We start from the raw sequence: 27,613 nt of genomic DNA, 5'->3' as shown, positions 1-27,613 counted from the left end.
TCTGTATGCCACCGTGTTAGCAGCTGGAAAATCTAATGGATATGGGAATATTTTCTATAACAGAAAGATTTACAAATTAATGAGTCTTAAATTCCGGCTGTGGGGTAAATCCAGCTGCTAGGTTTTTACAAGGTGGGAGTCTGTGATTGTGACATTTATGCCCACGTAGAATCCTGTGGGCCCTGGCTTCTCGGAGCTTCCCAGGAGCTGCCCTACCCTTCGTGATGGCCAAAGCCATGTGCTCTCATCAGTGTGGGAGCTGCTGAAACAGGAGGATTCCATAGTTTCCACTGTGCCTCCAGGACGGTCCCACTGGGGACGGGTCCTCTTGTCTCCATGCACAGTTGACACATCCCTGGCAATCATGTGACATGGCAGAGAGAAGAAGAAATGCCACTTTTGTCAGTGGCCCCAAAGGGTTTTGGATGCAGCATCTATCTAATCAGTGAAACACCATGGGTTTATTTTAAATTCACCTATGTCTGGCGTTTCTTTAACATAAAGTGCACATCACTAAACATATGCAATAGTAGAAAATCTTTAAGGGTGAAGTTAAGTTGCCTCTAAATAAAAGCCAGATATTTTCCAGCATTTTCCTGGAGTTCTTAGATTGACAAGCTTTCACTTCCAATAATATACAATAGCCTGTATTAATTGACTGATTAATAAGGTTTTTGATGGATGGGTTAAACGTTCACCGTGATCTTCAGCTTTGCCTTTCGTTGGGGTTCTTTACCACTCCCCTGGGGATGGATGGAAGGTCCGATGTGTCTCGGAGGAGAACATTTTCCAGAGGAGACAATGCTGGAGAGTGGGGTGTAGGTTGATTTCCACCTTGTAGGGTTTACTCAAGAAGCGTCTTCCTTGAGACCGACTTTCCAGCCAGTCTCTAAAAGTGGATGTTATTTGAGGAAACATGAGGGCTACTGTTAGGGCTGTGAGAGCCATGGGACTTGAGTGGCCGAAGAGTGTGAGTGTTTTGTTGCGTGTCTAGAGGTAGGAGTTAGGAGTACAGGAGGAGGACCTGGAGTCCACGCTGAAAACCTTCGTGTGGCTGCCTGCCTGACCCACAGCTCTCTTCGTCAGTTAAATCATAACCCCACCTTTGAAAGTCAGTTCCTACCAGATGGTAGCAACCACTCTCACCTGCAGGTGGTGGCAGTGGCCCTTTGCTTATCAAAAACAAGCTAATGCAATTGCTGCTTTGGCACATAGGCCTGATAAAGGCTTGTTGACAGTGACTCTCTCTCTCTCTCTCTCTCTCTCTCTCTCTCTCTCTCTCTCTTCTCTCTCTCTCTCTCAGAAAACTGGGTGGTAATTGGAACATGTGTTTGCATTTTAATATATATTAAGTGCCCATCACATCACGGGGTCCCTTCAATTCTCTCAATGGTCTTTTAGGAAAAGCCAAAGAAGTGGAGGTGAAAAAGGAAATTGTGGAAAATGTGGGGAAAGGAGGAGCCTTACAGAATACTGAGCAAGAACAGCCCAGACCCAACCCAGTAAAGGATTGTGTGGACAAAGGGGTGTCACATCCCCATGAGAAGGCTGAGGACCAGAAATCCGCTGAAGACCGTGCTCTGTCCCCACGACCACTACCAGGGGCCAGTTGTGAGCAGCAGGTTCAGAGCCAAGCTCAAGAGAACACTTCTCTCCTCAAAACCCCAGAGCAGATTGAGTCACACGAGGTCACAGACAAGCCAGATGGTAGGACCAGAAACTGCTTGGAACAGTCCAACTGCCTGGGAGGTCTAGACAGTGAAGAGTCAGGGTCCGTTGCCTTGGGTACCAGAGCTCAAAGTGAAAACTCTATAGGTGATCAGGATGAAGAGAATCAAGAGGATCTGAAAACAGACTTGGAGAAAGTTAGTTTCGAACCATGTCCACACAGAGCTGACAAGGTGAGCTGTACGAACTCAGGGGACACAGGTGACAATCACATGGAGAATGCAGTAGAGGCAGGAGGAGCTGCAGTTGGGGAAAGAGCAAATGCCGCAGCTTCTGGGCCTTTGGAGCACAGCCAAGACACAGCGGATCATGATGGAAGCTATATGAATGATGGGGCCAAGCAGTGCTCAGAGAGAGAACTCACCCAAGAAGTAGCTGAGCCTGAGGAGGCCCTCATTCAGATCTCAGAGGCAAGCGGAGAAAACCCCATAACAAGGGCTGGAGACACAGAAGTAAGGGATGAGAAGCCCGTCCAGGCAGAAGTCCAGGCCACCCCTGGGACTCCCACAGTGCAGAGCAGCCATCAGGATGCAACAGGCCCAGGTAGCACAGATGCCAAGCGTGCGCCCCTTAATGCAAAAGAACCCGACAAAGGAAAGAGTGAGCAGCAGGCGGAGGCCTTGGATTCACCGCAGAAGAAATCGAAGAACAAGAAGAAGAAAAACAAGAAGAAGAAATCTTCAGCCCAAGCAGAACCCCGCAAAGACGCCAACCAAGAGTTAAACTGTCAGGACACAGAAGCGGGTGACCTGGAGGAAGACCAGACCCAGTTCCCTGACAAAACGGAGGCAGCAGAAACCCAGAGTGAAGAGACAGAAAGCCCAGAACAAAAAATCACAGCGGGAAGCAGTGACCATGTTGATTGCCCAGAAGATCCGAAAACTAAGTTTAACGGAAAACAGAACCAAGAGGAAGAAGATGGTGTAAAAACCCAGGCAGGGAAGGCAGCGGCAGCCAGAGACATGTTGACATCCGAGGCGGATGCAGCGTCTAAGGTGGATGCAGCGCAGTTGTCAGGCACCAGCGCTGAGGGTGAGGAAATTGGAGAACACGTTACAGATGGTCCTGCTGATGGTCCCACAGTCTTAGATCAGAACGGTCCCCAGTGTGAAGAGGGGGACATCTCCCTGATGGAAAGGAAAGATTCCCTAAAGGATGCTAACGATGCTTCTCAGAGAGGAAGTGAAGAGGGGCAGGAACTGTCCCAACATCCAGGCCAGACGGTTGAGAAGGCTGAAGATGGCAGCAGCGTAGACAACAGTGACCTGTCAGGGGAGCTGGGCGGCTTCAGTTCAGAAAGTGGAGTGCAGGCAAAAGGGGAGGTTGAAAAAAGCAAGAGTAAGGAGGATTGCACCATGTCCTGAGGAGACAGGGAGGAGGCAGGCGGGGGAGACCGAGTTTCAGAGAGGGCCAAGGACTCAACACACTAAGCCCAACCTCAGGAACTTCAACTCCACTGTGGAGGTTCACAAATGTTCCAGTCTCTGTGGATGGACCACGTGTCACTCAGTCACCAAATATCAACTACTTTAAGTTATAGACTGTTACTTGTAGATTTGTATTCAACCCTTGATCACCTAGACACCAACCGTTGTTTCCAGTTTCAGTTCTGGCTGAGAACATTCCATAACGTCAGGCCACACCATGTCCCTGTCATGTCTGCATTCCCAGCCCTAAGGCCAAGACTTCACCATTTGCTCTAGGCCGAGACAAAATGTGGATGTGTTTGACCAACTGTATCAGCGTCTAGTTGAAGTGACCAAACAGCATTCTTAGCTTTCTGCGTTGTGAGACGTGAACAGTCAAACTGATGTCTTACTAAAATAGAGGTATTCTCGTATTTGATCTTAATATGTACATCATAACCTGTATGGTATATATTTATAGGAGTTGGATGAATAAGTAGCATACAGATCAATGGGTGGGAGGAGCTGCACCTCAGGGTAGAGATCAATCACTGTCGGGGTTCAAACAGGTATCAGGAAACGCAGGGAGACCACGTGCCTTTACCTCACGGAAGTGCTGTATTTTGCACCAAAGCTCATGGATCTTATTGCTGATGATACCCCGGTTAATTTTACCAGAGATCTTTATTTTGCTTCGCACGGGTGAACTGCTAAATTCATTTTATACGAATATTTTATTTTTTTTCCTTTCTATTAACGACAAGTTGAAATTACCATTTCCCACATCAGTTATCATCTTCTTAATTTTAATAGTGATTTTCCTATCTGAATGTCTACTTATGATTAAAGGAAATTACAAAAAGTTGTCTGTTCTTATGCAAAGGACTCATTAGATTATAATCCAATATTTTTGTGTTTGGTATAAATATTTTTATTTGTTGTTTCTCAGTATTTTCTTATTGGAAAGTTATTATTTTACCTGCCTGAAGAAATATGTATTTTCTATATAAAGAAGCAATTACAAAATGATCATAAAGTTGAATTAAAAAGTAATGGTAGATATAAAATCACAAGGGCATGTACTGTATGATTGCTGTTGACATGTTATGGAATCATGTCGATTCGTACTACTGTTACACGGCAAAGTGGAACGCAAAAAGACCAAAACCTCAGTAAGATCTGAGACAAACTGAAGTGTCATATGATTAAAATAAAAACATTTTATAATTTTACAAGCCTGTGGTTCTGGTCTTTGAGCCCCTTGACGTCTGACCCTGGTAGCTGTTTGCACAGTGCCCATAGTAAGTCACTTCTGGCTTAGAAAGACCAGTTCTCAGTGTCTTCATGGTTGACAAGTGTACCCCATGTTGAGGCTGCCCTGGCACTGGTGTGGGAGCCCAGGGAAGCTGAGAGGGCAGCCCCAGAGTCCACCTGCCGTACTCTGTGGACACATCCATGTGCCCTCCTTCCCCTGATTAGGGAAAGCCTCCATTTGCCCTGCTAAAACGTGGCGGTGCATAGGGTTGTTTGTGGAAGAGGGTAAAAGTGGTGAGAAAACATTGATTGTGTGTGCGCACGTGTCCTGAGAAATGGGACAGGTGAGCTGCTTCATGCTCTCATCCTGTACCATGAAGGTAAAACAGGAATCAGGTGCCGGCTGTACCCCAGGGCTCGGCAGGGCCAGAAGGCTTCGGTCAAGCCTCCCGTACTTCAGTTCAAATGTCTGCTCTTACTCAGCCCCTGAAAGTCTACTTCTAGGAGTTAGAAGGCTTGAGGGTCTTCTTGATTTCTGCTAGTTGGTCCCTGCCTAGAAGGCCACACTGCACGGCTTGCACATAGTCTCTATGCCAAGGGGCACATGGTAAAATGTATTCCCAATGACTTGACTCTGAAAGACAGGAAGGGTGTTTCCTGTACTAGGCCGATGTGGTAGTCATACCTAGAACACTGTTTTCTGGGGAGAAAAGGCATTTTACCCACCCCCTTTGCCACCTCCACTGCCCCCTTAACACACTTTTTGCCCCTTTACACATTTCTTGGCTATAATGGCAGATGGCTGAAAGAGGTTCATCCCCTGCCCTTGCAACCCCCTTGGATGCTATAACCAGAAGGGAGACACGATTGAACAGCCATCTTTTAGCCTCAGGGAAGGTGGAAGCTTACATGGTTAGGTTCAGTCAGAGGTGGTATCAGGAGGGAGCTTAAGGGAGGGAGGCAGCCAGTGCATTTCGTACCTGCCCCCCATCATTTGAGGGGGTGGGCACATTTGAGCATACAGAAAGGAGACAACTCTCCTGGGCAGCGGGGAGGGGTGTAATGGCTGAAAGTACCCCACACAGTGCAAAGTTCACACTGCAGGCATTTATCATGAACAAACCTCCAGACCTGGGAAGACTTCCTCTTGCCAACTGAAGATGTGAGTCCTACCTTCTGGAGTTAATGGGGTTGACTGGCCTGGTGTGACCCTAGGATGGAGTTGCTAAGGTACCCAGACCTCAAGATGACAAAGAAACCAGGAACTTGGAGAATTCCAGCACTTGTTTGGCTACCTCAGGAATTTTCTAGAAGTCACTAGCTCTTTGTTTCCCGTTTTCTGAGTCTCAAAACTGTAGGGCAGAAAATTTGTTTAAAAAAAAGAAAGAAAGAAAGAAAGAAAAGAGAAAAGAAAAAGAAAACAGATTTTAAAAAGTCCTTCAATGATACAAAGATAACTTTACTAACCAGCCAACCAATTTAAAATGAGTACAAAAGAAAGATCAAGTTCAGAATAATGTGAGTTCTTTTGTTCTGATGCCTCATTTCTGGAAATTACAATCGCTATCATTAGTGAGTAGTTTGTGCCTGTTTCGGCACTGAGTATTCCAGATTGGTGAGCCTGCTGTAACCAAGTCAACAAAGGGGAATTCAGCACAGCGCAGGCAGTGTTTCCCGCTCTCCACGGCAAGCTAGATAGGTCTATTCTGCTCTGTCTACAGCAATCACTTTCACTTTTCCTTTTTATCTTTTCTTTAAGGCTCTCAGTTTATATTCCAGACTGACTTTGAACTCACTGTGTAGCTCAGGCTGACCTCCAACTCAGTGACCCTCCTGCCTTAGCTTTCTAGAGCTGACGTTACAGGCGTGTACCCCCACCGCCTGACTCTTGCTTTCCCGTTTTCTTGACTCTTTACTTTCGGTTTTCCTCTCCAATTCTTCTTTCCGTTCTGAGTGTCCCTTTCTCATATTCTCTTCCATAAAACTGAAGTTCGGGCCACCATCATTGTTTCCCACGGCCTCTGTTGTTACATTTTACCGTTTCTTTTTTGCTGCTTTTCTAGGTTATTTGAAGTCAAGAGAAAAAAAATAATGTTGTGTAATTGATAGGTGAGCTGTAAAATTGTTTTATGATATAATCCATGCTCGTCACAACTATAGTTTTTGTTTTTTGTTTTTTTTTTAATGAGGCTAAAATACATAAGGGAAGATTGCTTTACCATTGGGTAGATTTTGGAAAAGAAAGAATAAAACACCTAACAGAAGCCACTGGGCTGTAAGTTAAAGTAGAGCACACAGGGTCAGAAAACTGCATTAATTCTTGACATTTTGGGTGTAAACCTAGTGTTTAACAGGTGAGCCATCTCTCAGAAAACTGTGTTATTAGTATTGAGATTTTCTGTCAACTTTTATTTTGCTATATTATGCCTCTCCAGGTAACATCTTAAGAGTGTTTTGGAAGATAGTTAGCAAATGCCAATCACTTGGATTAGGGTGTGCCGGAATGATAGCAGAACAAAGATGATTTTTATGTGCGTGGGTTTTCACAGGTTGCTCATCAAAGTGAACTAGTCACTGTTCGGAGAATTCTGAAGGAGGCAGTGTGAGAATGGGAGCATGCTGGAATGTGAGGTCTAAGCCAGGTTTTAAGGTTCCACTGAGAGGTTTATGTCTGGATCTGAAGAGCCCATGAAAAGCAGTAGTCAGAGACACCCCAGGCTGGGTTGTGAGCCCTTAGGAGTCACCTAACCATCACACTGAGCCTCCCCTGCATCTGAAGAAGGAAAATACAAGCCCATGGAGATGCTGGGCTTCAACCAGCTTCTAGCAGATAAACTGTTGGATCAGCACCTGCATCCGGCATCTCTACCAGTACCCAGAATCCTGATGTTTGCCTTTAAATGTGAAAATTCTCACTCATCCTCAGTTCTCCCTATAGACCGGAGAGTATTTAGTTCTTGCCTAGAAAGATTTGGAGAACTGACTGGCAGACAGACAGACAGACACACACACACACACACACACACACACATATTTCCAGGGTGGAAAGAATGAAGAATTACAGGGACCAAAGCCAGTACTGTTTTTCTTTCTTTTTTTTTAAAAAAAAAAAGTAAGAGCATATTGTAACTGGCTCAGTGAACAAGTTGTCCTTGGGTTTGTGGTTTGTAAACAGAGTTAAAAACTCTGACCTCGGTGAGTCTGTGCTAGAAGTGAGAAAGCTAACTAGCTGTGGGGTGTAAACTTGGAGAGAGCCCTTCTTGAAACTTCGGGGCTCGTGAATGGCAACATTGCACACATTGCTAAACCGTGAAGCCTGTGAGCTCTTGTGTTGCAGCGTGTCTCCCTAGCGTTCTTGCATGCTAGCCTAAGTAGAAGATTTAGCCTGTTTGCATGAGCCGGAGGCTGTCCTGATGAGAAGCATGTCGGGAGGCTGGCACCACCCCTTGGCTGAGCTCCTCCCCATCCTGTCTGTGGCCTCACTCATCGTGGTACGTGTTTAACTGTCTCCATCACTCATCACACTAACCCATCTACACATTGTTCTGTTAGTGACGTGCTGGAAGGGCACCGTACAGATTCACCTATGTCTTTCTGCTTTCTTCAGATGTTAGGTTGAAAAAGCTCGTTGATGAACGGGAATGCTTGTTGGAGCAGGTAAGCAAACGCCTTCCTGTTGTTTTACAACATTTTGAGTAGGGTACCAGAAACCACACACCTCCTCTCAGCCTTCCTTCTCGCTCACTCTGGAAACCCTTAAACGTCTATATCTGAGAACAATGCTGGTTTGATGATTTGACCCGAATAGAACATTATTGTCACAAGAGGCTTACCAAGGACTTGAAGCCACAGGACAGCATTTGGTACATTCAGCATGAATGGCTGCTTCAGGTGGATGTTGCAGTGAATGGTGGAGATCTGCCGTTGAGAGACAGGAAGTGACCATGCCCTTCCACTTGTCCCCGCACATGGGTTTTGTGCACTCAGAATCAGATGCCCTTTCCAGCAGACATTTCTTTGAATGACTGATCAAAATTTGTTTTAATTATGATTTTTCTTTATCCTTGAGAATTCCATACACGTATGCAAGGAAACAGGCTCATATCCACCTTCAATTTCCAACCTTCAGCTCCACCCATGTCCTCCCCAACATGTCCCCTCTGAACTTCATGTTCTTCCCGCCCCCACCCCCATCATGCACTCTGGCCAGTTAGTGCTCCCTTAATGTGCATGGATATAGGCCATCCATCGGAGCACAGGAAGCCTCGCAATGGGAGGAGTGTAAAGAAGAATGGTTCTCCCCCCCCCTCCCCCCCCCAGCAGCTATCAGGAAGTACCGATAGCTCTTCGTTAAGGTGTGGGTGCCGGTCTGTGCTACAGTTTTGACTCGCTCACTGCTGGGCAGGTACCACAGCTGCGGTGAGGCCGTGAGCGCGACAGCTGTCTCATGTCCAGAAGGCAGCATTTCACGGCATGCCTCCCCATCGTCTACCCTCTCACATTCTTCCTGCCTCCTCCCTGTGACATTCCCTGAGCTCTGGGGGCGGGACAGAGTTGAGAAAGATGTCCCATTTAGAGTGCTAAATGAGTCTCCGCACTGCCTGCTGACCGTTGCAAAGAGAGACTTCCCTGACCGAGGTTGAAAGCAGCCCAGAGCCATAAGTATAAACACAAATGCTTAGAAGGCAGCCTGGTTTAAACTGTGACTTATCTTTGTCCCCTTCTCTGACTTCAGGAAATGCCGAAGGGCTGTTTCATCTTTCTTGTCTGTAGGATAGTTAAAAAGTATCCCTCAGCCACTTTCCAAAGGAACCAGTTCCTCCAGCTTTCTCTCTAACCGCATGCGATTGCTCGCTTTCTATAGTTCTGTTAGTCTTTCAGAATTGGATTAGACTCAGGAAAAGGGGTCTCTGAGGGTCCTGTGTGTATTTTAAAACATACCTGCTCCCTCAGAGCAGCGTGTACCCACAGTGATGTTGATGTGAGGGGAAAGGGTGTGCAGAAAAACAAGTGTTAGGCACCAGAACGGCCTGCAATCTGGCTGGTAGCTCCTGTTCTGAACCTGCGTGCTTCTCCATCTCTGAGAGAAGACTCTCATCAGGCCCCTTCCATAATGTCTGGCCAGTGCCTCCAGGCCAGCATACAGATGCACATCATTTAGTTCCCGTGTTCCTGCACCCAGGGGCCTTAACGGGCCTCACATCTTTGTGACTAAGCCAAGATCGTATCATGAAGAGTTGCCAACTCTTAGATCACCACTTCAGGTATTGTGTGTGTGTGTGTGTGTGTGTGTGTGTGTGTGCATACTCCAGAGTCCCAGGAGGATTTCAGCCTGAGAACTTGCTGTTCACAGAAGCTGGGGAGATGGCTCCATCAATAAAGTGCCGACAGAACAAGCAGGAGGACCTGAGTTCAAATCCCAAGCACCCACATAGAAAAGGTGGTCATGGTGACATGCACCTATGATCCAAGAGCTGGGGTGGTAGAGATGGGTAAATCCCTGGAGCTGATTGAATAGCCAGCCTTCCTGAGTGTATAAGCTAGTTCAGTGAGAGAGCCTAACTCAAAAAAGAAAGAAATATGGTAGAAAAGGAGGAAAATACCCAGCATTAGCTTCTGCTCCCTACATGCACCTACATACACAAAGGCTCACACAAACAGACAGATACATGCAATGTAAACAAAAGTTACTGACCACTGGGTTAGAAACGAATTCATGCCTGAAGTTGTAAAGTCTTTGTCCCACCTACTCCCTTCTAAGGTCTTTTCATTCAACTTGTGGGATTATTTTATTATTTATTATTTTATCCCTCTGGCTGGTGACGCACAGGCTAGACTGTAACCTTTTCATGAAGTTCTCCTCTATACTATAGGACCCTTGCCTCTAGCACTTTGGGATCATGCTGACAGCAAGGCAGTAGCCTGGTGTATTCTGGGTGTGACTGGCTCTAAATTCAGCTTTTCAGTCTTCCTTTCAAAACCAGAAATGAACAAACTTTACTGGTGGTGTTTTCAGATTAAGAAGCTCAAAGGGCAGTTGGAGGGGAGACCGAAGAACAACAAGGACCTTCTGCAGTCAGAGGACAGCATCTTGGAGAACGGGACAGACGTGCATGTCCTGGATCTGCAAAGTAAATGTTGGCCCCTGTGTGGAAACGTGTGCTTTCGTGTGTGCTGATCTTACACACTTGTGGCAAAGATGCCCGGCATTCCCTCCTGTCCCTTCATAGCTCCTGAGTTCCACAGCACACAGAACCTTTTTTATTGTGGGTAGAGCAAAGTGGGCAGGGGGCAGCATGAGCCTATGGGATGGAGCTGGTGTCCCAGAATGCACAGGTGGGCATGGTTGCTTTGGGTCTGCCGGTACGTGGGAAACTAAGAAGCATGTTTCATGCTAGTCTCCTAGAGACAGGCTTACGGGAGATGAGATTATATCTGGTCCCTCTCCTATATCCCCTTCCCGCATCTTTGGGACTTCCTTATCTCAGGTCTCCTACCTACACTTAAGAGGTACCCGGCATGTTTCCAGCCAGGACTCAAGGAAGGCATGCATTGTCTTGATTCTCTGGAGACCGAGACTAGAACTGGAAGATGTGTGAGATGATTCTAGAAGAGTTGGTTCCCACGAACAGAATGTTCTAGAGACTGAGAATTTAACCCAGGTCTCCCTTTTTCTTTGTCCCCATTTAGGAGATGCCAACAGACAGATCAGCGACCTCAAATTTAAACTTGCAAAGTCTGAGCAAGAGATAACTGCCTTAGAACAAAATGTATGTGTGACTCTCCTCAGTCCTGGGCAATTTATAGATGGGTGGCTTGAGCAGAGTCTGAGTGGGGGTAAAAAGCAATAGACCAGTGGTTCTCAACTTTCCTATGCTGGGGCACTTTATTACAGTGCCTCATGTTGGGGTGATCTCTTCCCCAACCATAAAATTATTGTGCTACTTCACAACTGCAATTTTGCTACTGTTATGAGTCATATTGTAAATATCTGTTTTCTGATGGTCATAGGTGACCTGATGACAAGGTCATTCAACATTCCAGAGGTCACAACCCAAGGATGAGAACCACTGCAATAGTGACGTTGAGAATCAAATGTGGTTCTAGAGAGGCAGGGGGATGAACCTGAGTTCAGGTCCCCAGTTCCCATGTGAAAAGACAGGTGTGGCACAGCATATCTGTAGCCTTTGCCTGGATGATAGAGACAGGAGGGTCCTTAGGACTTGATGGCCAGCCAGGCTAGTTGTTGACAGAGGTTTCTATACTGCCTGGTCCCACAGCCATTCAGCCCCAAAGAAACACACAGAGGCTTACATTAATTATAAACCAGTTGGCCTATTAGCTCAGGCTTCTTATTAACTCTTATATTGTACATTAACCCATAATTCTTGTCTGTGTTAGCCAAGTGGCTTGGTACCTTTTATCAGTGAGGCGTTCTCATCTTGCTTCTTCTGTGTCTGGGTGATGACTACAGACTGAGCCTTTCCTCTCCCCAGAATTCTCCTATTTTGGTCACCCCATCTATACTTCCTGCCTGGCTACTGGCCAATCAGCGTTTTATTAAAACCAGCTAGTTAATCAGTGAGCTCCAGGTTCAGGGAGAGACCCTGTCTCAAATATAAGGTGGTAAGCAGATGAGGAAGATGCCTGATGTCACCCTCTGGCCTTGACACATATACACAGGTCCTGAGAGTGTGGTTAAGGCAGCAGATCTCTTGAGGTGTTTATTTACTTCATCTTTTGTTGTTGTTTTTGAGACAGGCTCTTTTCTAGCCCAGCCTGGCCTCAAACTCCTTATGTAGCCAAGGGTGACCTTAAACTCCTGATCCTCCCCCCCACTCTACTTCCCAAGTCCTGGCATCCCAAGAGTGTACCACATGCCTGGCTGGCTTTCAGGGTGCTCCTGGCAGAGCTGAGAAGGAAAGTTAAGAAAAGACTGTTTATTAGCCTCTCAGTTGTCACCCTGGTGCTAATGCTACTTACATGGTTCTAACAAAACAGCTCAATGTCAATGTGGCTTGTGAATGCTTTAGACTTTCTTTACTATTTATTTTAAATGGGGGATGGCTCCATCTGTAAAGTGTTTGCAGGAGGACCTGAACTGCATTCCCCTGGACCCCCATAAAAAATTGAGCTTGATGGCAAGAGCTTGTCATTCCATCCTAGTGATTGCTAGCCAACCAGTCCAGCTGCTAGACAACCAGCCCAGCTGCTGGCCAACCATCCCAGCTGCTAGACAACCAGCCCAGCTGCTAGACAACCAGTCCAGCTGCTAGACAACCAGCCCAGCTGCTAGTCAACCAGCCCAGCTGCTAGACAACCAGCCCAGCTGCTGGCCAACCAGTCCAGCTACAAGACAACCAACTCAGCTGCTGGCCAACCAGCCCAGCTGCTAGACAACCAGCCCAGCTGCTAGACAACCAGCCCAGCTGCTGGCCAATCAGCCCAGCTGCTAGTCAACCAGTCAGTTGCTGGCCAATCAGTCCAGCTGCTAGACAACCAACTCAGCTGCTGGCCAACCAGTCAGCTGCTGGCCAATCAGTCCAGCTGCTAGACAACCAGCCCAGCTGCTGGCCAACCAGTCCAGCTGCTAGACAACCAGCCCAGCTGCTGGCCAACCAGCCCAGCTGCTGGCCAACCAGTCCAGCTGCTAGACAACCAGCCCAGCTGCTGGCCAACCAGTCCAGCTGCTAGACAACCAACCCAGCTGCTGGCCAACCAGCCCAGCTGCTGGCCAGTTGTCTCAAGGAAAAGATGGTGGGTGGCTCCCAGTGTTGTTCTCTGGCTCCCACATGTAAGTGCACACATGTGCACCCACATACCCATGGGTACACATGCACATAAAAATAATTAAAATAGTTAACAGGTTCATGCTAAGACAGCTTCTTCCCTGAATGTCTAGCCATTATCCCACACGCCAGGTGAGTTCCTCCTAATGAACACACCTGGGACCCACCCACCTCTGCATCCTGGCCCCTAGGGGCAGCCTGTGGTACATTCCAGGACGAGTACAAAGGAAGCCCTTCCGCCTCCGCTATGGATATCAGCACTGGAACTTTTCATAGAAACAAAGGGTGTTGCTATATATCCAAGCTGGTCACTATGAATTTGCATTTGAATTTGTGATCCTCCTGCCTCTGTGTCCCAAGTGCTGGGATGTGAACACACACCCTCACATCCACAAAGCCTCCTTCTGCTCTTGTGCTACCATTCCTGGCCTTCCACAGCAGCAGCCTGGGACACGTGCTGAGGTCCGGCCAGCATCCTTCTGCCTTACATTCTGCCCAGACCAGCGCTCACAGGTCAGAGGGCCACATCTTGCCCTGTGCTTAGCTTTTTCTTCGAGTTCTGGGAATCAAACTCAGGTCTTTTGGCAAGCACTTTCAAGTCCCTCAAGGGGGTGATGAAAGCCAAGCGAGATCTGCCCTTTAAACCGGGGCCATTTGTTGTCAGGATGCGGTGGGTCATTTAGAAAACACTACCAGACAGCTCGGTTGACTAGAACCCGGGTAACTCTCTTAACTGTCTGTTTTCAGTTTTATTAAGTCGCACCCTTTGATCTCAAATACAAACGAGCCAACTGCAGAAGTAAGCAGTGGGTGACCGTGTGAATGGCTTTCCCTTCCTTGCAGGTAATAAGGTTAGAGAGCCAAGTAACACGCTATAGATCAGCTGCTGAGAATGCAGAAAAAATAGAAGATGAACTCAAGGCAGAGAAACGGAAACTCCAAAGAGAGGTAAACTTCCTAGGCCTTTCCTAGAGAACAAACGGGCCATGGATGGTCCTTAAGGTCAATACAGGGTGAATTGACCGAGTCTGGGCCATTCATTGCCCGCTTAGGCCCGTCTCCCTCAAATTCAGACATGCTACCAAAGGCATAGCACAGCCAGCTGGGACCCCCTTTTCTTTTTTCTTTCTTTCTTTCTTTCTTTCTTTCTTTCTTTCTTTCTTTCTTCCTTCCTTCCTTCCTTCCTTCCTTCCTTCCTTCCTTTCTTTCTTTCTTTCCTTTTTATGTGCATATTTGTCTGTGTTGTGAGGGTGTTGGAGCCCCTAGAACTGGAGTTACAGACAGCTGTGAGCTGCCATGTGGTTGCTGGGAATTGAACCCAGGTCCTCTGGGAGAGCAGCCAGTGCTCTCAACCACTGAGTCATCTCTCCAGTCCTCACCTCCCTCACTCCCAGCTGCAGGAGTCATCCAGAAAATGACATCCATAAAAATCAAGTTATTATGAGATAAAGGAGCAGTCAGGCCTCTTGATGCCTACATATTTCGTGCTGCATGGGGGAACCCAGGACAGGTAGGCAGGGATGGAAGCCAGTGCTACACTGAGTGGTTTAACGCTACCTGCCATGCTTCTACTTCTTTCAAAATTGAATGTTTTACTTTCCCAAAGACACCTAGCAAAGTAACCCGCTTGGAAAATATAGCGTCTGCTGGGCCTGTGACTGCGTGTCAGAGAGTGGTCACAGTTAATAATCGAATCATTTCTTTAAATACTGCACACCTAGCTTTCTGTTTTCTATTCCCGACCACTGACATGTGTCCAGTCTTTGGGCATTGCTCCTCACATCCCTCCCTGCCCACCCTACCCCCATGCTTTCTCCCTTCCCAAGTTCAGTATTTTGTGAGGTTAAGCTTAATTGTGAACCAGAACATCCCAGGCTTGAGGAAGGAGGTGGGAGGTGGAATCTTCTTTCCTAGAACCCAACTACACGCATGGGGCCTGAAGTAGAAAGCAGACCCATGGGCTGTGCCTTACCAACCAACAGCTCCACTGCTGTAATAGGGAGCTCCCTCCCTCGGGCCAGCCCCCTGCCCGATGCCTGCAAGCCTAGGAGTAACCTGCTCACATAGCTCCCTATATGGTGCCCAGGCCCTCTGCCCCGGCTCTAGGCTGTGGCTGTTTGGGGCTCTGTCATTCAAGCTTTGATTTTCAGTTGCAGAAACCTTGCTCCTGACTACCCCCCCCCCGACCAGAAAGCTTCTCCAACTGTTCCAGGCTTGGTTTCATTTGTATTTGATGGCTCACTACACTCAGTTCTGAGGCCAAAGGAGCATCTCCTAGTTAAGATGCCAGAACTGTGAGCCATACATTGTTTTTCAGTTAGGAAACACACACAGGATGGAGCGGTGGCTCTGTGGCTAAGAGCACTTGCTGCTCTTGCAGGGGACCCAGGTTTGGTTCCCTGAACCCACATGACAGCTCACAACGTCTGTAATTCCAGTTCAGGGATTCTGGTGCATCCTCTGGCCTCCTTGGGTACCTGCATGCACGTGATACAGAGACATAAACACATAAACAAAATAGATTCCTAACTTTCATAAAGAAACATATGGCCAATTATTTAAAAAGGAAACAGAGAAAAGCATGCGCACACCGCACACACACTATTTAGGATTTCAGTGTGGGTGGGCTGTCAGCAGTGCTTTCCAGTTGGGCTGGGCTCTTGAGCACTCAAAACCCCGTCAGGTTGCAGGGAAGCAAAGTCCCCCAAGCTCATTGCCTTTCCTCCTCCTTCCAGCTTCGATCTGCACTGGACAAAACAGAGGAGCTTGAGGTGAGCAACGGCCACCTCGTGAAGCGACTAGAAAAGATGAAAGCCAACCGCAATGCGCTCTTGTCCCAGCAGTAAACACCAGCACCAAATGGGCAGCTCACTGGGGACTCGGGCGCCTAGTGTGGCTTCGCGGGCTTTTATCTGTACTCTCAGGAGCGTTGCCTCCTTCCCTGCCTCTGAGGGAAGAAGTGCTTCCGTGCAGGGGGTCACCTGGGGAACCCAACAGCACCAGATGCTTCCGTCTGCAGATCCCTGGCCAGTCCGGGTGACACTCAGAGCCTGCAGGTTTCTTCATAAGCACACTGGGTCTCATGAGAGCTCTGGACTTGATGCACAGGGACCTCTTAACGTCACCAACAGGGGCAACTGAGGTCAGGGTTAAGGTGGGACTTGGTTTTCTTTTGTGTCTTGCTGAAGGTTAAGGGGAAATGTTGCAGTGTTGGGGAATATCCATGGTGGACCCTCCAGTCTGAGTGACGCTAACAGTATCTCTTCGTCCCTGCTTCCCATACACAAAACACTGTGGAACCACAAGCCATTACCAAGCAAAGCTCCTCCACCGGAGACAAGGCGATGGTCTGGACGTAAAGTGACCTTACGAAGACTCTTTACAGGCAACAAATGAAGCTTTTCTAAGGGACTTTTGCATCAGTTCAGTTATAAGAGTACTTTCTCCCAGGGTCATTAGATGGTAGCTTCACCGAAAACAACAGCTTTTCATTTGCATTATTTAATCCTTATATTTGAAATTGAAGTTGTTAATTTCTTTTAAAGAATGTACTGCTAGAAAAAAATTTTAAAAAATGAAATGTTAAAGAGAGCCATATGGTTTTTTTTAAACATTTATTTATTTTCATGTGTGTGAATGTTTGCCTGAGTGTATGTATGTACAACACATGTATGCAGTTCCAAAAGAGGCCAGAAGAGGGCATTGGATCCCCAGGACTGGATTTACAGATGGTTGTCAGTTACCAAAACTGAACTCAGGTCCTGCAGTCAGTGCTCTGAACCACTGAGCCATCTCTTCAACCCCTAAAGCCATTTAGTTTTATTTTTTTCCCACTGAGAAATACCATTACTTGATGTCGTATTTGTTGATGTGTATATTAGGAATCATCTTTTCATTTTGATTTTTTCTTTTTCAGTGTGTGTGTGTGTGTGTCACAGTATATATGTGGAAGACTGAAAAAACTTGTAGGGAGTCAGTTCTCTTTCTACCATGTGAGTCCTGGGCATTAAGATCAGGCCATCGGGTGGCAATCACCTTTAAATGCTGAACCATCTCACTGGTCCCATCTTTTTAAGCATATCACATGAATTCAATTATTTCTTTCCCTGTTTTTAAAAACGCCTGTTCAGAGCCCATGCCCTGGGGACATAAAGGACACTGAAGGTAGACCCAACTGCAGAGCAACAGGAGACAAAAGCCAAGCAGATCACTGATTTTCAGTCGCCCTTTGTCTAGGTCGCATTCCAGACAGGGCCGGGAAGCAGGCCAACCTCTGGCTGTGGTTATGAGTGCCAATCCAAACAGCAGCATCCAGGGATGCTGTGGAGCATGAGTTCAGAAGACACAAGTCAAAGCGCTAGAGGTCATGAGGGGCCACGGCCAGGCCTGTGTAGACCCAGGGTAGACAAGGCCAGGTTTCACTGGTTCCCAAAGAAACCTGTGCTTCCGTTTGCCATCCACTCACAGGGTACACACCCTAAGGAGGAATCTGTGGGTTGAGGAAGGGGAGCAGAGTTTTCTTGAGGAAAGGTGTACTGGGTGGCCTTCATTGTACATCCCATGCACCGTGAGAATGGTAAGAAGGGAAGAAACCAGGTGGAGATCCCTCTGGGAGCCTCTCCTGACCCTACTGGGCCAGCCAGCCTGCGGCAAAGCAGTGTCTGTTTCACTCTCTTTTTCCTGTGGGTTCTTCCACAGTATTATAATGTAAGTGCATTTAGCCAGTAATAATAATAATAATAATAATAATAATAATAATCTATAAAGAAAGCTGATAATTGCAAGCCCTCCTGTGATACCTGGCCATGAAATCTATTGCTTTCATATATCTTCGCTCCTTCACTCATTTAGTTTCCATGACAACATCATTTAGTAAATATTGTTGCAGAAGTTCAGAGTCTGCATCATACCCGGTTCCGAATCCAGAGAAAGCTCGAACAGTCTCAGAATGTATCCCCTAGGAAAGCTTTCCCTGCAGGTGAAGCTCCTGGGAGTTGGTGCTGGCTTCTTTCTTCCCCGCAGCCCAGCCTTCCTCAGCCTTGGCTGTGTTCACACGCTGGAGTATGAGTGGATTGGGGTGAATGCCCCACTCACTAGAGACTGTTGAGCTGTATCCTTGGTGTCTACTCTCTGATGATACTGGATTGCACCCCAAATTGCAACAGTAAATAAGTGTCTCGGAGCTGTGAAATCCCACCATGGGGAACCAGTGCCGTAAACTGAATTTTAAAAATTTGAGAGTGATGGTAGAAATCTTGGAACCCCTGTTGTTCCTTACGAACTGTATTGACTTTAGAAATAAAATAACATTTCACCAGAGCAGCTCATTCGCAAACATAGTGGGACACCACAGATCCAGTTCAGACTGTAATGAGTTGGCATTTGCCACTGCGTTTCACTAGGAGCCAAAGTGCCGTGCTCTGGGGAGATGGCTCAGTGAGTGAAGTGCCTGCTGCCCACGTGTGAGGTTCTAAGTTCAGTTCCCAGTACCCTCCTAAGCTGGGCATGATGGTCTGTGTGCCTGTACCCCCAACGCTGGTCACAGGTAGGTGGATCCTGGAAGCTTGCTGGCCAGTCAGTCTAAATAAAATGGCAAGGTCCAGGTTTAATAAGAGACCTTGTCTCAAAAATTAGAGAAGCTATTAATGAAGGACATCTTGGCATCAACCTCTGACCTGCACACATTGCCTACAGGAGTGAGTGCACTGGTATGCACATGAACAAAACGCACATGCAGGCACACGCGCACACCCACACACACCATGACTTTGCTTTGTTTTTTTAAAGAATGTACAGTTGATGTCTATTTGAAGATGGAGTCTCATTGTATAACCCTGGCTGGTCTAGAACTTGTAGTGTAGACTAGGCTGGCTTCAAACTCACAGAGTTCTGCTTACCTCTGCCTCCCGAGTGCTGAGATTAAAAGTGTGTACTGCTACACCCAGCTGCTAATATTTTTAGAGTTCTCAAACACAGATTTCTGGCGAATACAGTGCCACACTCTTAGGGACTGATAAAGGAGTGTCCCCAATAAGGCGACTTCTCAGTGGGGAGCAGGGCCATCTCAGAGGCTGCCCGTGGTGGGATGGGTGGAACCAGCCAGCTGCAGATGTCAGATGAGGCACTCACATCTGTTGGTATCACTAAGTGCTCACAACTAGATGTGGCATGTAAACGTGTCTGCCTGGCGTTTGAAAGTGATAGAGCTGCCATCCCTGAGCTGCCTGGCTCCCTTACCTGTAGCCACACATAGGTGTCATCTGACCCCTGGTGCGGAGGATGCTTGGGGACCAAGAGGAGCCTGCTCAGGGCTTAGAGTTCTACTCATGAGCCTCAGGGACAATGTTCCCCATTCTCAATCATTCGAAGACTGGAAAGTTGTCCCCCAGTCCTGGCCTGTGTCTAATGCCACCATTTGTCTGTTTGCTGTCCCCACTTTCTCCTCCCTGCTTCTTCCTGGTTTTCAACTAGAGCGGCCCTCGTTGCTAGTGCCTAGATGGCTCCTACCTGGTCTCCAGGGGCACCAAGCGCTTGGTAGGTACCACGGGTCCTAGTGAAATTGCTTGAGTGGTTGACTGGTCTATCTCCAACAGGCCACACTCCTGGGTGTCATAGTAATAAGAATGCCAGAGACTTGGGGAGAGGCTTCAGAATCAGGACCATTTGGAATTCACGAGAGCCCTTCCTAAACTCCAGGAGCTGCCTACACTACGGTTGGTGTGGGAGACAGTGAAACAGGTTTGCTTTCCTTCCTCCCCTCTAGCTCTGGATCCATCACCACCTGGGGGCAGCAGAGGCTGCCGATCGCTCCTTCTAAGAGCGGCACCTATGTCCAACCCTAATCTAAACAAGGCATGTCTTCCGAGGTCAAGTGTGATGTGTTTCCCGGGCTTCCCTCCTTTCCTAATAGCCAACGTGGTGACCCAGGGAGAGGCTGTCTCTACTGCACTGAGCTTTCTGAGCCTGCCACGGCCTGGATGGAGGTCAGCAGCTGCTAAGAACACAAGTTCACCCACCACAGTTTTGCTAAAAGGTTTTATATTTCCATGTCTAAAATTTCAAATCCCCTCCCCCTATTTGTTTGTTTGTTGTTTTTGAAAACCGGGATCTAATATCATTCTGATGCCATAAACAAAAAAAAATATTGTTCCTCCTCTCACAGACCATTATTAGAAGAGCCTGGGAAGTCACCCCACATGTCAAGTCAGCATAGCTGGGGTTTGGCAAGTTTAGCAAGTAGCCAGGGAACAGGAGAGCCCCTTGGGGTTACAGCAGCAGAGAGTGGAAATAAGCAAGTTCTAAAGAGGTGTGGAGATCTGAGGTGAGTGATCTTCAGAGGAGGGATCTGCTGAGGAGGCTGAGTCAGGGAAGAAGCCAGTAGGTGAGCTGACTCCTGGCAGCAGCAGAGGTCTTGGATCTTTGCTATGATGTGTGTGAAGGTGCATGTGTGCGCATGCACATGGAGGCCAGAGGACAACCTCGTGTGTCTGCCTCTCATTGGCTTGGAGCTTACCACATAGTTTAGGTTGACTTGTTATTGAGCCCTAGGGATCCAGCTGTACACACACACATGCACACGTGCACACACACACACACACACTCCCAGCACTGGAATTTCAAGCACATTCCATCAAATCTGTCTTTTTTGTGGATTTTTACACGGATTCTGGGAATAACACTCAGGTATTCATGCTTGCACTGCGGTCGTCAACATCCAACAGTCCCTAAGTGATTTTTAAAAATACTCTTAATAAACTACTACTATCCTACTACTGTCGAAGACAAGGACCTAAGAGTTCTCTTACACACTGTTGGTGAGAACTATAGAAGTCAGTATGGGGGTTTCTCAAACAACCAACAACAGGTCTTCCACATGATCCCACAGCAGCCTTCCTGGGTTTTGACCTGAAGGACCTAGGCCGACACATCCCAGAGACACTTGCACATCACTGTTGACTGCAGCACCCGTCATCATAGCCGAGCCATGCAACCCACCTGGGTGTCCCGCAGCAGAGGAATAGATGAGGAAAATGTGGTGTGCACGCACAGTGGGATTCTTTTCATTCACAAAGAGTGGTGCTATCCAAAGGATAATAGATACAATCGGAGATAAGTGAGTTAAGCCAATCTTGGAGAGACAAATACTATATGTTCTCTCTCACTTGTGGCTCCTGGAGTTTATAGAGATGCATAAAATCACGTATGTATAGATGACATGGAAATAGATGCAAAATTGCCGCAGGGGACAAGAGGGACAAAGGGACGACTGGGAGGAGAGGACACACATCAAATACAGACATACATATGAAATTATCTGTGATGTGAAAAGTTTATATACATTTCCATATAAATCTTCACATCCACGTAGACTGACTAGGGGTTAGCATCTTGGCTCTCCAACTCTAGTGTGTCCATAGTGAGGTGACAACAGGAAGCACTGTCAGATTTTTGCTTTAATTATTTGTCAAGCACGTCTTTGTTTCAAGAAAACAAATTGAATTGAGCTAACTGACAGGAATCTTTTGTACAGCTCTGTGACTCAATGGTTAAGTGTGGGCACAGAGCATACAGCCATCACCTTCCTTTTAGAAAAGAACTAGAGTCCAGCCATTTCATAAGCAGGCGATCCACAGCAGCTCTGTGCGCTTTCTGAGCAATTCCAGCAACAGTGTTCACAGTTCCTCTCCACAGACTTCCTCAGAGAGCCAAGCACAAACATTCTCTGTTCAGATCATGCACATATCCATTTCTCCTTTCAACGTATCGGTGTGGGTGCCCTGGAGAGCCAGAAGAGGGCGTCAGATCCCCTGAAACCGCAGTCACAAGAGGTTGGGAGTCTACGTGTATACCTAATTCATGTGTTCTGCAAGAGTAGCGAGTGCTCTTAGAGACTAAGACATCTCTCTAGCCCCTGGGTGCTTTGTTCTTGAATTCACTATATCTGGAGCCCCACACCAGACAGAAGCTAATGGTTTATACCTCATTCTATCTCCGGCTGCATTTATTAGCAGATGTAATAGATCTGTCAATAGTCATAGCCTGAGTCCATTCTTTTAGGTTGATTGACAGTTCTTTATAAGTTTGAAGATCCTTTGAAATAAAATGGATCAATGGGTTGCCTTCTTTCTAAAGACTCACCTAAAACTAAGGAAAAGTGATTGTAATTGGAAACCATTCTGATCTTTAGTCTACTGGAAAGTTTTGTCTTAAACAGGCAATGATTTGGTGGCTCACTTGAAGTTTTTTTTTTTTTTTTTTTTTTTTACTTTTTGTGAAACATCTTAGTCTTTCCTAATTTTCTAGTAAAACTTTTCTACAGCGGAACTAATTTCTTTTATAGCCTTTCCAGTTCAAGTGACTTTATGTTTGGTACCTACCTGAGCCATTTTGTGGCTTGTCAAAGTTACACAGCCCAAGTCCTATAAAACATCACTTCCAAGTCTAGCCAGGCTAGGTGGCACAGACCTGTCCTATAGTTACCTGGGAGGCTGAAGGAGGATTGAGAGTTCTAGTCCTTAGGAGTAAAGATGCTTGCCATTAAGGCTAGGGACCTGAGTTTATTCACTGAGACCCACTCCTGCAAGCTGTTATCTGACCCTACAAGTGTACTATGGTGTAACACACACACATACACATGCATACAGACACATGAACACACTTTTTAAAAATAGCTGGGCAGTGGTAGAGCACACCTTTAATCTCAGCATTTGGGAGGCAGAGGCAGGGGGATCTCTGAATTTGAGGCTAGCCTGGTCTACAAAACAAGTTCCAGGACAGCCAGTTACACAGAGAAACCCTGTCTTAAAAACAAAAACAAAAAAAGTAATAATAATTTTGAGGTCTGCCTGGGTAACTTTGTGAGACTTGTCTCATAATAAAAATAAGTAAAGGCAGGCGTGCTAACAAGCACTATTAGTCCCAGCATGTGGGCAGCAGAAACATGTATCTCTGTGAGTTGAGGCCAACCTGGTCTAGGCTGAGAATACCAGGACAGAGAAGGGAAGACAGAGAGACCACATCTCAAAATCAAAATTAATCAAAAACAAAGAGGCTGACCCTTGTCTAGCATAGGGTCCCTACATTATTTTCCTAGTACTGCCTCAATTTTTTTAATCTATTTTTTTGCTAGACATTTAATCTAAACTAAGGTAACTAAATTTTGTCTGTTCTATTTATACTGCTGTGAAGAAATTTCTTAACAAAGTCACTGTGTGAGTTATTTCTTGCTCTGTAACAAGTTACCCCAAGACGGCACATAACTTATCTCACAGCATCCGTGGGGTCGGGAGTCGGGGGGTCACGTAGCTGCAGAGTTCGGACTCCGAATCTCAAACTTCTGGAGAATGGTTCCCAAACTCACTCACTTGCTCTTTGACCATTGGCTAGAGGCCTTGATGACTCAGCCTGGGTGCTCCGAAATTAGCATCAGGGCTCAGTTCTTCTAGAAAGATTTGGCACAGAGAAAAAGAAAAGTAATGAAACTAGAAGCTATGGCCTCCCCTGGATGATGTGGTTCTCACATTCAATGGGAAGACAATTAGCTTCATTTCTGTGGTTTGGGGTTTATTTGTTCGATGGTTGGTTGGTTGGCTGGTTTTCTGAGACAGGGTTTCTCTGTGTAGCCCTGACTGTCCGGGAATTCACTCTGTAGACCAGGTTGGCTTTGATCCACAGAGATCCACCTGTTTCTGCCTCCTGAGTGCTGGGATTAAAAATGTGTGCCACCACCTCTTGGCTGGTTTGGGTTTTGTTTGTTTATGTTTTGCTTTTTTGTTTTGAGACAGGATCTAGCTATGTAGGCCAGGCTTGTGTTATGTTACCCAGTATCGCTTCCCATACAGTTCACCTGGTAACATTCAACAAAACTACGCTCAGGGGTGGGCCCTGCTCTCTAGGAACACAACAGTCCATCTCCCCAGGTCCCAGCCGCCCTTCAAACAGGTAATCTGCCGTCTTCAGCAGTTTGATATGCAAACAGACACACGAAAGATCTTACACTTTCTGTGTTGTCTCATTGGGTAAAAGGGGACCAACAAAAGAATCAACATTTGACAGATATCTGCCAGGAAGAAAACTGCCAAAACTTCTAACTGTGCTACAGAAGTCAATGGGGAAAGGCTACCAGCCTAGTGTAGAAAGGGGTTAGCAGCTGTCTCCAGTGTGCCTCCCACCCGACACACAACCACAGCTATAGGAGCTCCACAGCTCAGAACTAAGACACCTGCCTGGAAGCTATCTGCCCAGCACAGGGTCTGCTGTCCAGCTTAACGTGCACCTTGTCTGAACCAGCTTGAAGAACAGATACCAGACTTCATTAGCTTGGCAGAAGCCAGCCTTATTTTAAATGAAATGGTGGTTTCGAAAATTAAATTCAAAGTCACTGTAGGTAAGAGGAGACTTGCATGGCCAATTAAGTCACTAAAAGGTGACATTGTGCAGGCCCACATTCATGCTCACAGTTTACTGTACAGCACCCAGCTACTGCTAGGTCAAGATGAATTTGATGAATTTGGTGAGTCTATTAATGAAAGGATACAAGGGGTGCAAGTCAGAGGCCTCTATCTCTAATGGGACAGTTTTGAGGTAGGTATACCTTTAAAATCTTATTGTCCTTTGAAAGAGCCTCCATCACTCTTCAGTGATTAAGGCTATGTTCCGACAAGTAAAGTCATCTACTATGCTATCGAGTTGTTGGTCCTCCTGGATCTTCTCATTTTGGGCAGGGTTAAATTATCTCCCAAACTTGTACTGAGAGCACAAACAAAAGATATATGTGGGAGGGGCTAGAGATGACTCCATGGTTAAGAGTACATACAGTTCTTGTAGAGGATTCTAGTTGGGATCCCAGGACCAATGTTGGGGCTCACAACCTCCTGTAACTCCAACTTCAGGGGATCCCATATCCTTTTCTGGCCTGTAATGACACTGCACTCAATGTGTGTGTGTGTGTGTGTGTGTGTGTGTATACTAATAAAAATCTTCTTTACATGTATATATGAAATATTAAAACCTCCAGCAATCAAATAATCTGTTGTAGAATATTATTTTAACTAGGAAAAGATATATACATTTTTTTATGCTGCAAAATATTACTTTAACTGTGTAAAGGTGTGTTACTTTTGTTTATGCTGCATCTGTTTAGTGACATAAGGATGTGTATTTAAATATGTAAAGGTATGTTGCACCTATTTCATCTTGCCTTCCTAAGGCACCAGATTGGTCTAGTAAAAAGTTGAACAGCCAATAGCTAAGCAAGAGAGAGATAGGCGGGGCTCGCAAGGAGAGAATCAGTAGGAGGAGAAATCTAGGCTTGAGGGAAAAGAAGGAAGAACAAAAGGAATGAGAAAAGAGGAGAGCCGGGTGGTGGCAGCGCCCACCTTTAATCCCAGCACTTGGGAGGCAGAGGCTGGTGGATCTCTGTGAGTTCGAGACCAGCCTGGTCTGCAAGAGCTAGTTCCAGGACAGGCTCCAAAGCTACGCAGAAACCCTGTCTCGAACCCCCCCCCAAAAAAAAAAAAAAACAGAGAGAAGGAGTGACACACCTGGGGCAAGAAGTCAGGCAGCAGATACCAGACAGACTTGAGATAGCAAGAAAGTAAGAAAATGGAAAAGAAAAAAAAAGCCCTGAGACAAGGGTAGATAAAGAGAAACAGGGTAATTTAAGTTAAAAGAGCTAGCCAGAAATGTGCCTAAGCTACTGAGCATTCAAAACTAATAAAAAGTCTCTGTGTCATGATTTGGGAGCTGGTTGGTGGCCCTAAAGGGAAAAAAAAAGGCGGGCACAATAATCTTTTAGTGCAATAATATAAAAATCAAAATTAATACAAAAAGAATCCATGATAACAATTTAAATAAAAGCATGATCAGAAACAGTCAACTCCGTGCAGCCACTTACAGTCTGACCAAAAAAGGAAGAGGAGAAAATGTGTACTAGTTTGGATAATTTTCTCATCTCGAGTCTTTTTCTGTTACTTTTTTTTTTTTTTTCCTGAGACAGGGTTTCCCAGTAGCTATGGAGCCAGTCATGGAACTCACTCTGTAGACGAGGCTGGCCTCGAACTCACAAAGATCCGCTTGTCTCTGCCTCCCGAACGCTAAGATTAAAGCTGTGCGGCAGCACCGCTGAGCTCTGTTACTTTTTTTTTTAACTGATATATTGTCCTGTTTTGTGAATTTTGTGGTGCACCCCTAAGTTTTGTCCCAGAAGCAAGTGCCCACTCTCGCCCCACACTGGGAGCAGTGAAAGCCACAGGGCTTCACGTCCATGATAAATACAGCTACAGAAACCGCGAAGCTCACCAAGTCTCGCGAGAAGATATTGTGCACCTGGCCACCCAATCCGAGCCTGCGGCTCCTTCCCGCGCTATTTGAGCCCCACCAAGCCAATCATGGCGCGGGCCTGTTCACACAGGCCAATAGGAGCGCTCCTCGAGCGGTGGGTGGGCCGCTGGCAGCCGTTACCCAGCAAGCCTGGGACATTACTGTTGGGAAGCGGAGTAGGCAGTAAGGGCGACCAGGTGGAGAGGTGCGAGAGCATGGACAGGACGCTGGTGACACTCATGGTGAGCCCCACATAGAAGCCAGACCCCCGGGGCAGGTGGGGCTGGGATCCGGTCCCCTCCGAAGCAGTCTAGCAATAAGGCCCGGGCTCCGTTGCATTGGTGACCCCACCTCCATGGTTGTTTGCTCTTGTGCTCATTTTTTGCAACGATTTCGGATTTTTTTTTTAGTTTTTTCCAGACAGGATTTCTCTGTGTAGTCTTGGTTGTCCCGGAACTTGCTCTGTAGACCAGGCTTGCTCCGAACTCACCGAGATCCTCCTGCCTCTGCCTCCCAAGTGCTGGGATTAAAGATGTGCGCCACCACCTCCCGGCAGTTTCGCTTTTCAGATAAGGGGACCAGTTTGCAGACAAAGATGCTTGGTGCATAAATGAGCAAGTCTTTTATTTCTTAATGTTTTATGGGCAGTTTCCCATACCCTGGCATACGGTTCTGATTCCAGACATTTAATAAGTGCTTCAGTGGATCCTTTCCAAGCAACAAATAACAGGTTCAATGCTGTTCAAAGTTTCCTAGCCTGAGAGGCTGGCCTGGGTAGCACCGTATGGCTGAGGATGCCTTCGGACTCCTGATGTTCGTACCCTGCCACATAGAGTGGAATTCTAGGTGTGAGTCGGCAGGGAAAACATAGCAAACAAGACTAAAAAGGGTTTTGCTGTTGTTTTTAATTTAGAAAGAAGGGAATCCTGGAAATTGGTTTTGTTACTTGCGAGAAACTGTGAGAAGCAGCTTTGTATAAAATGCCTGGGGAGGCTGGTGGGTGCTGGGGATCTGAATTGGATCCTTAGCATTGTAGCAAGCGTGGTCCCTTCTGAACTCCTTGTTGGTTTTTCGTAACTGTTCAGTTTATTTGGAAAACAATATCTAGATTTGACA

The 27,613-nt window shown here is 46.6% G+C and overlaps 1 protein-coding gene across 21 annotated transcripts in view; it reads left to right on the top strand.

Moving 5' to 3' along the window:
- Lrrfip1 (LRR binding FLII interacting protein 1) overlaps window positions 1-16,756 on the top strand; it is a 130,722-nt gene extending 113,966 nt beyond the window's left edge. For 15 of the 21 annotated variants that reach the window (XM_057753988.1, XM_057753973.1, XM_057753965.1 and 12 more), the window contains one exon: window positions 1,402-4,356. In XM_057753988.1, coding sequence (XP_057609971.1) covers window positions 1,402-3,092 — 1,691 coding nt within the window. In that variant the 3' untranslated portion in view covers window positions 3,093-4,356. Of the gene's footprint in view, window positions 1-1,401; window positions 4,357-7,995; window positions 8,046-10,404; window positions 10,520-11,078; window positions 11,159-14,020; window positions 14,126-15,912 lie in introns of those variants that run through there. The other 6 variants (XM_057754033.1, XM_057754023.1, XM_057754016.1 and 3 more) reach the window with 1 other exon arrangement.
- Window positions 16,757-27,613: the final 10,857 nt, after the last annotated feature.

This window comes from Chionomys nivalis, chromosome 2, assembly GCF_950005125.1.
Source record: "Chionomys nivalis chromosome 2, mChiNiv1.1, whole genome shotgun sequence".
NCBI classification, from domain to species: domain Eukaryota; kingdom Metazoa; phylum Chordata; class Mammalia; order Rodentia; family Cricetidae; genus Chionomys; species Chionomys nivalis.
The sequence above is the reverse complement of the archived record's forward strand: the minus strand, read 5'-3'. Positions and strand labels throughout refer to the sequence as shown.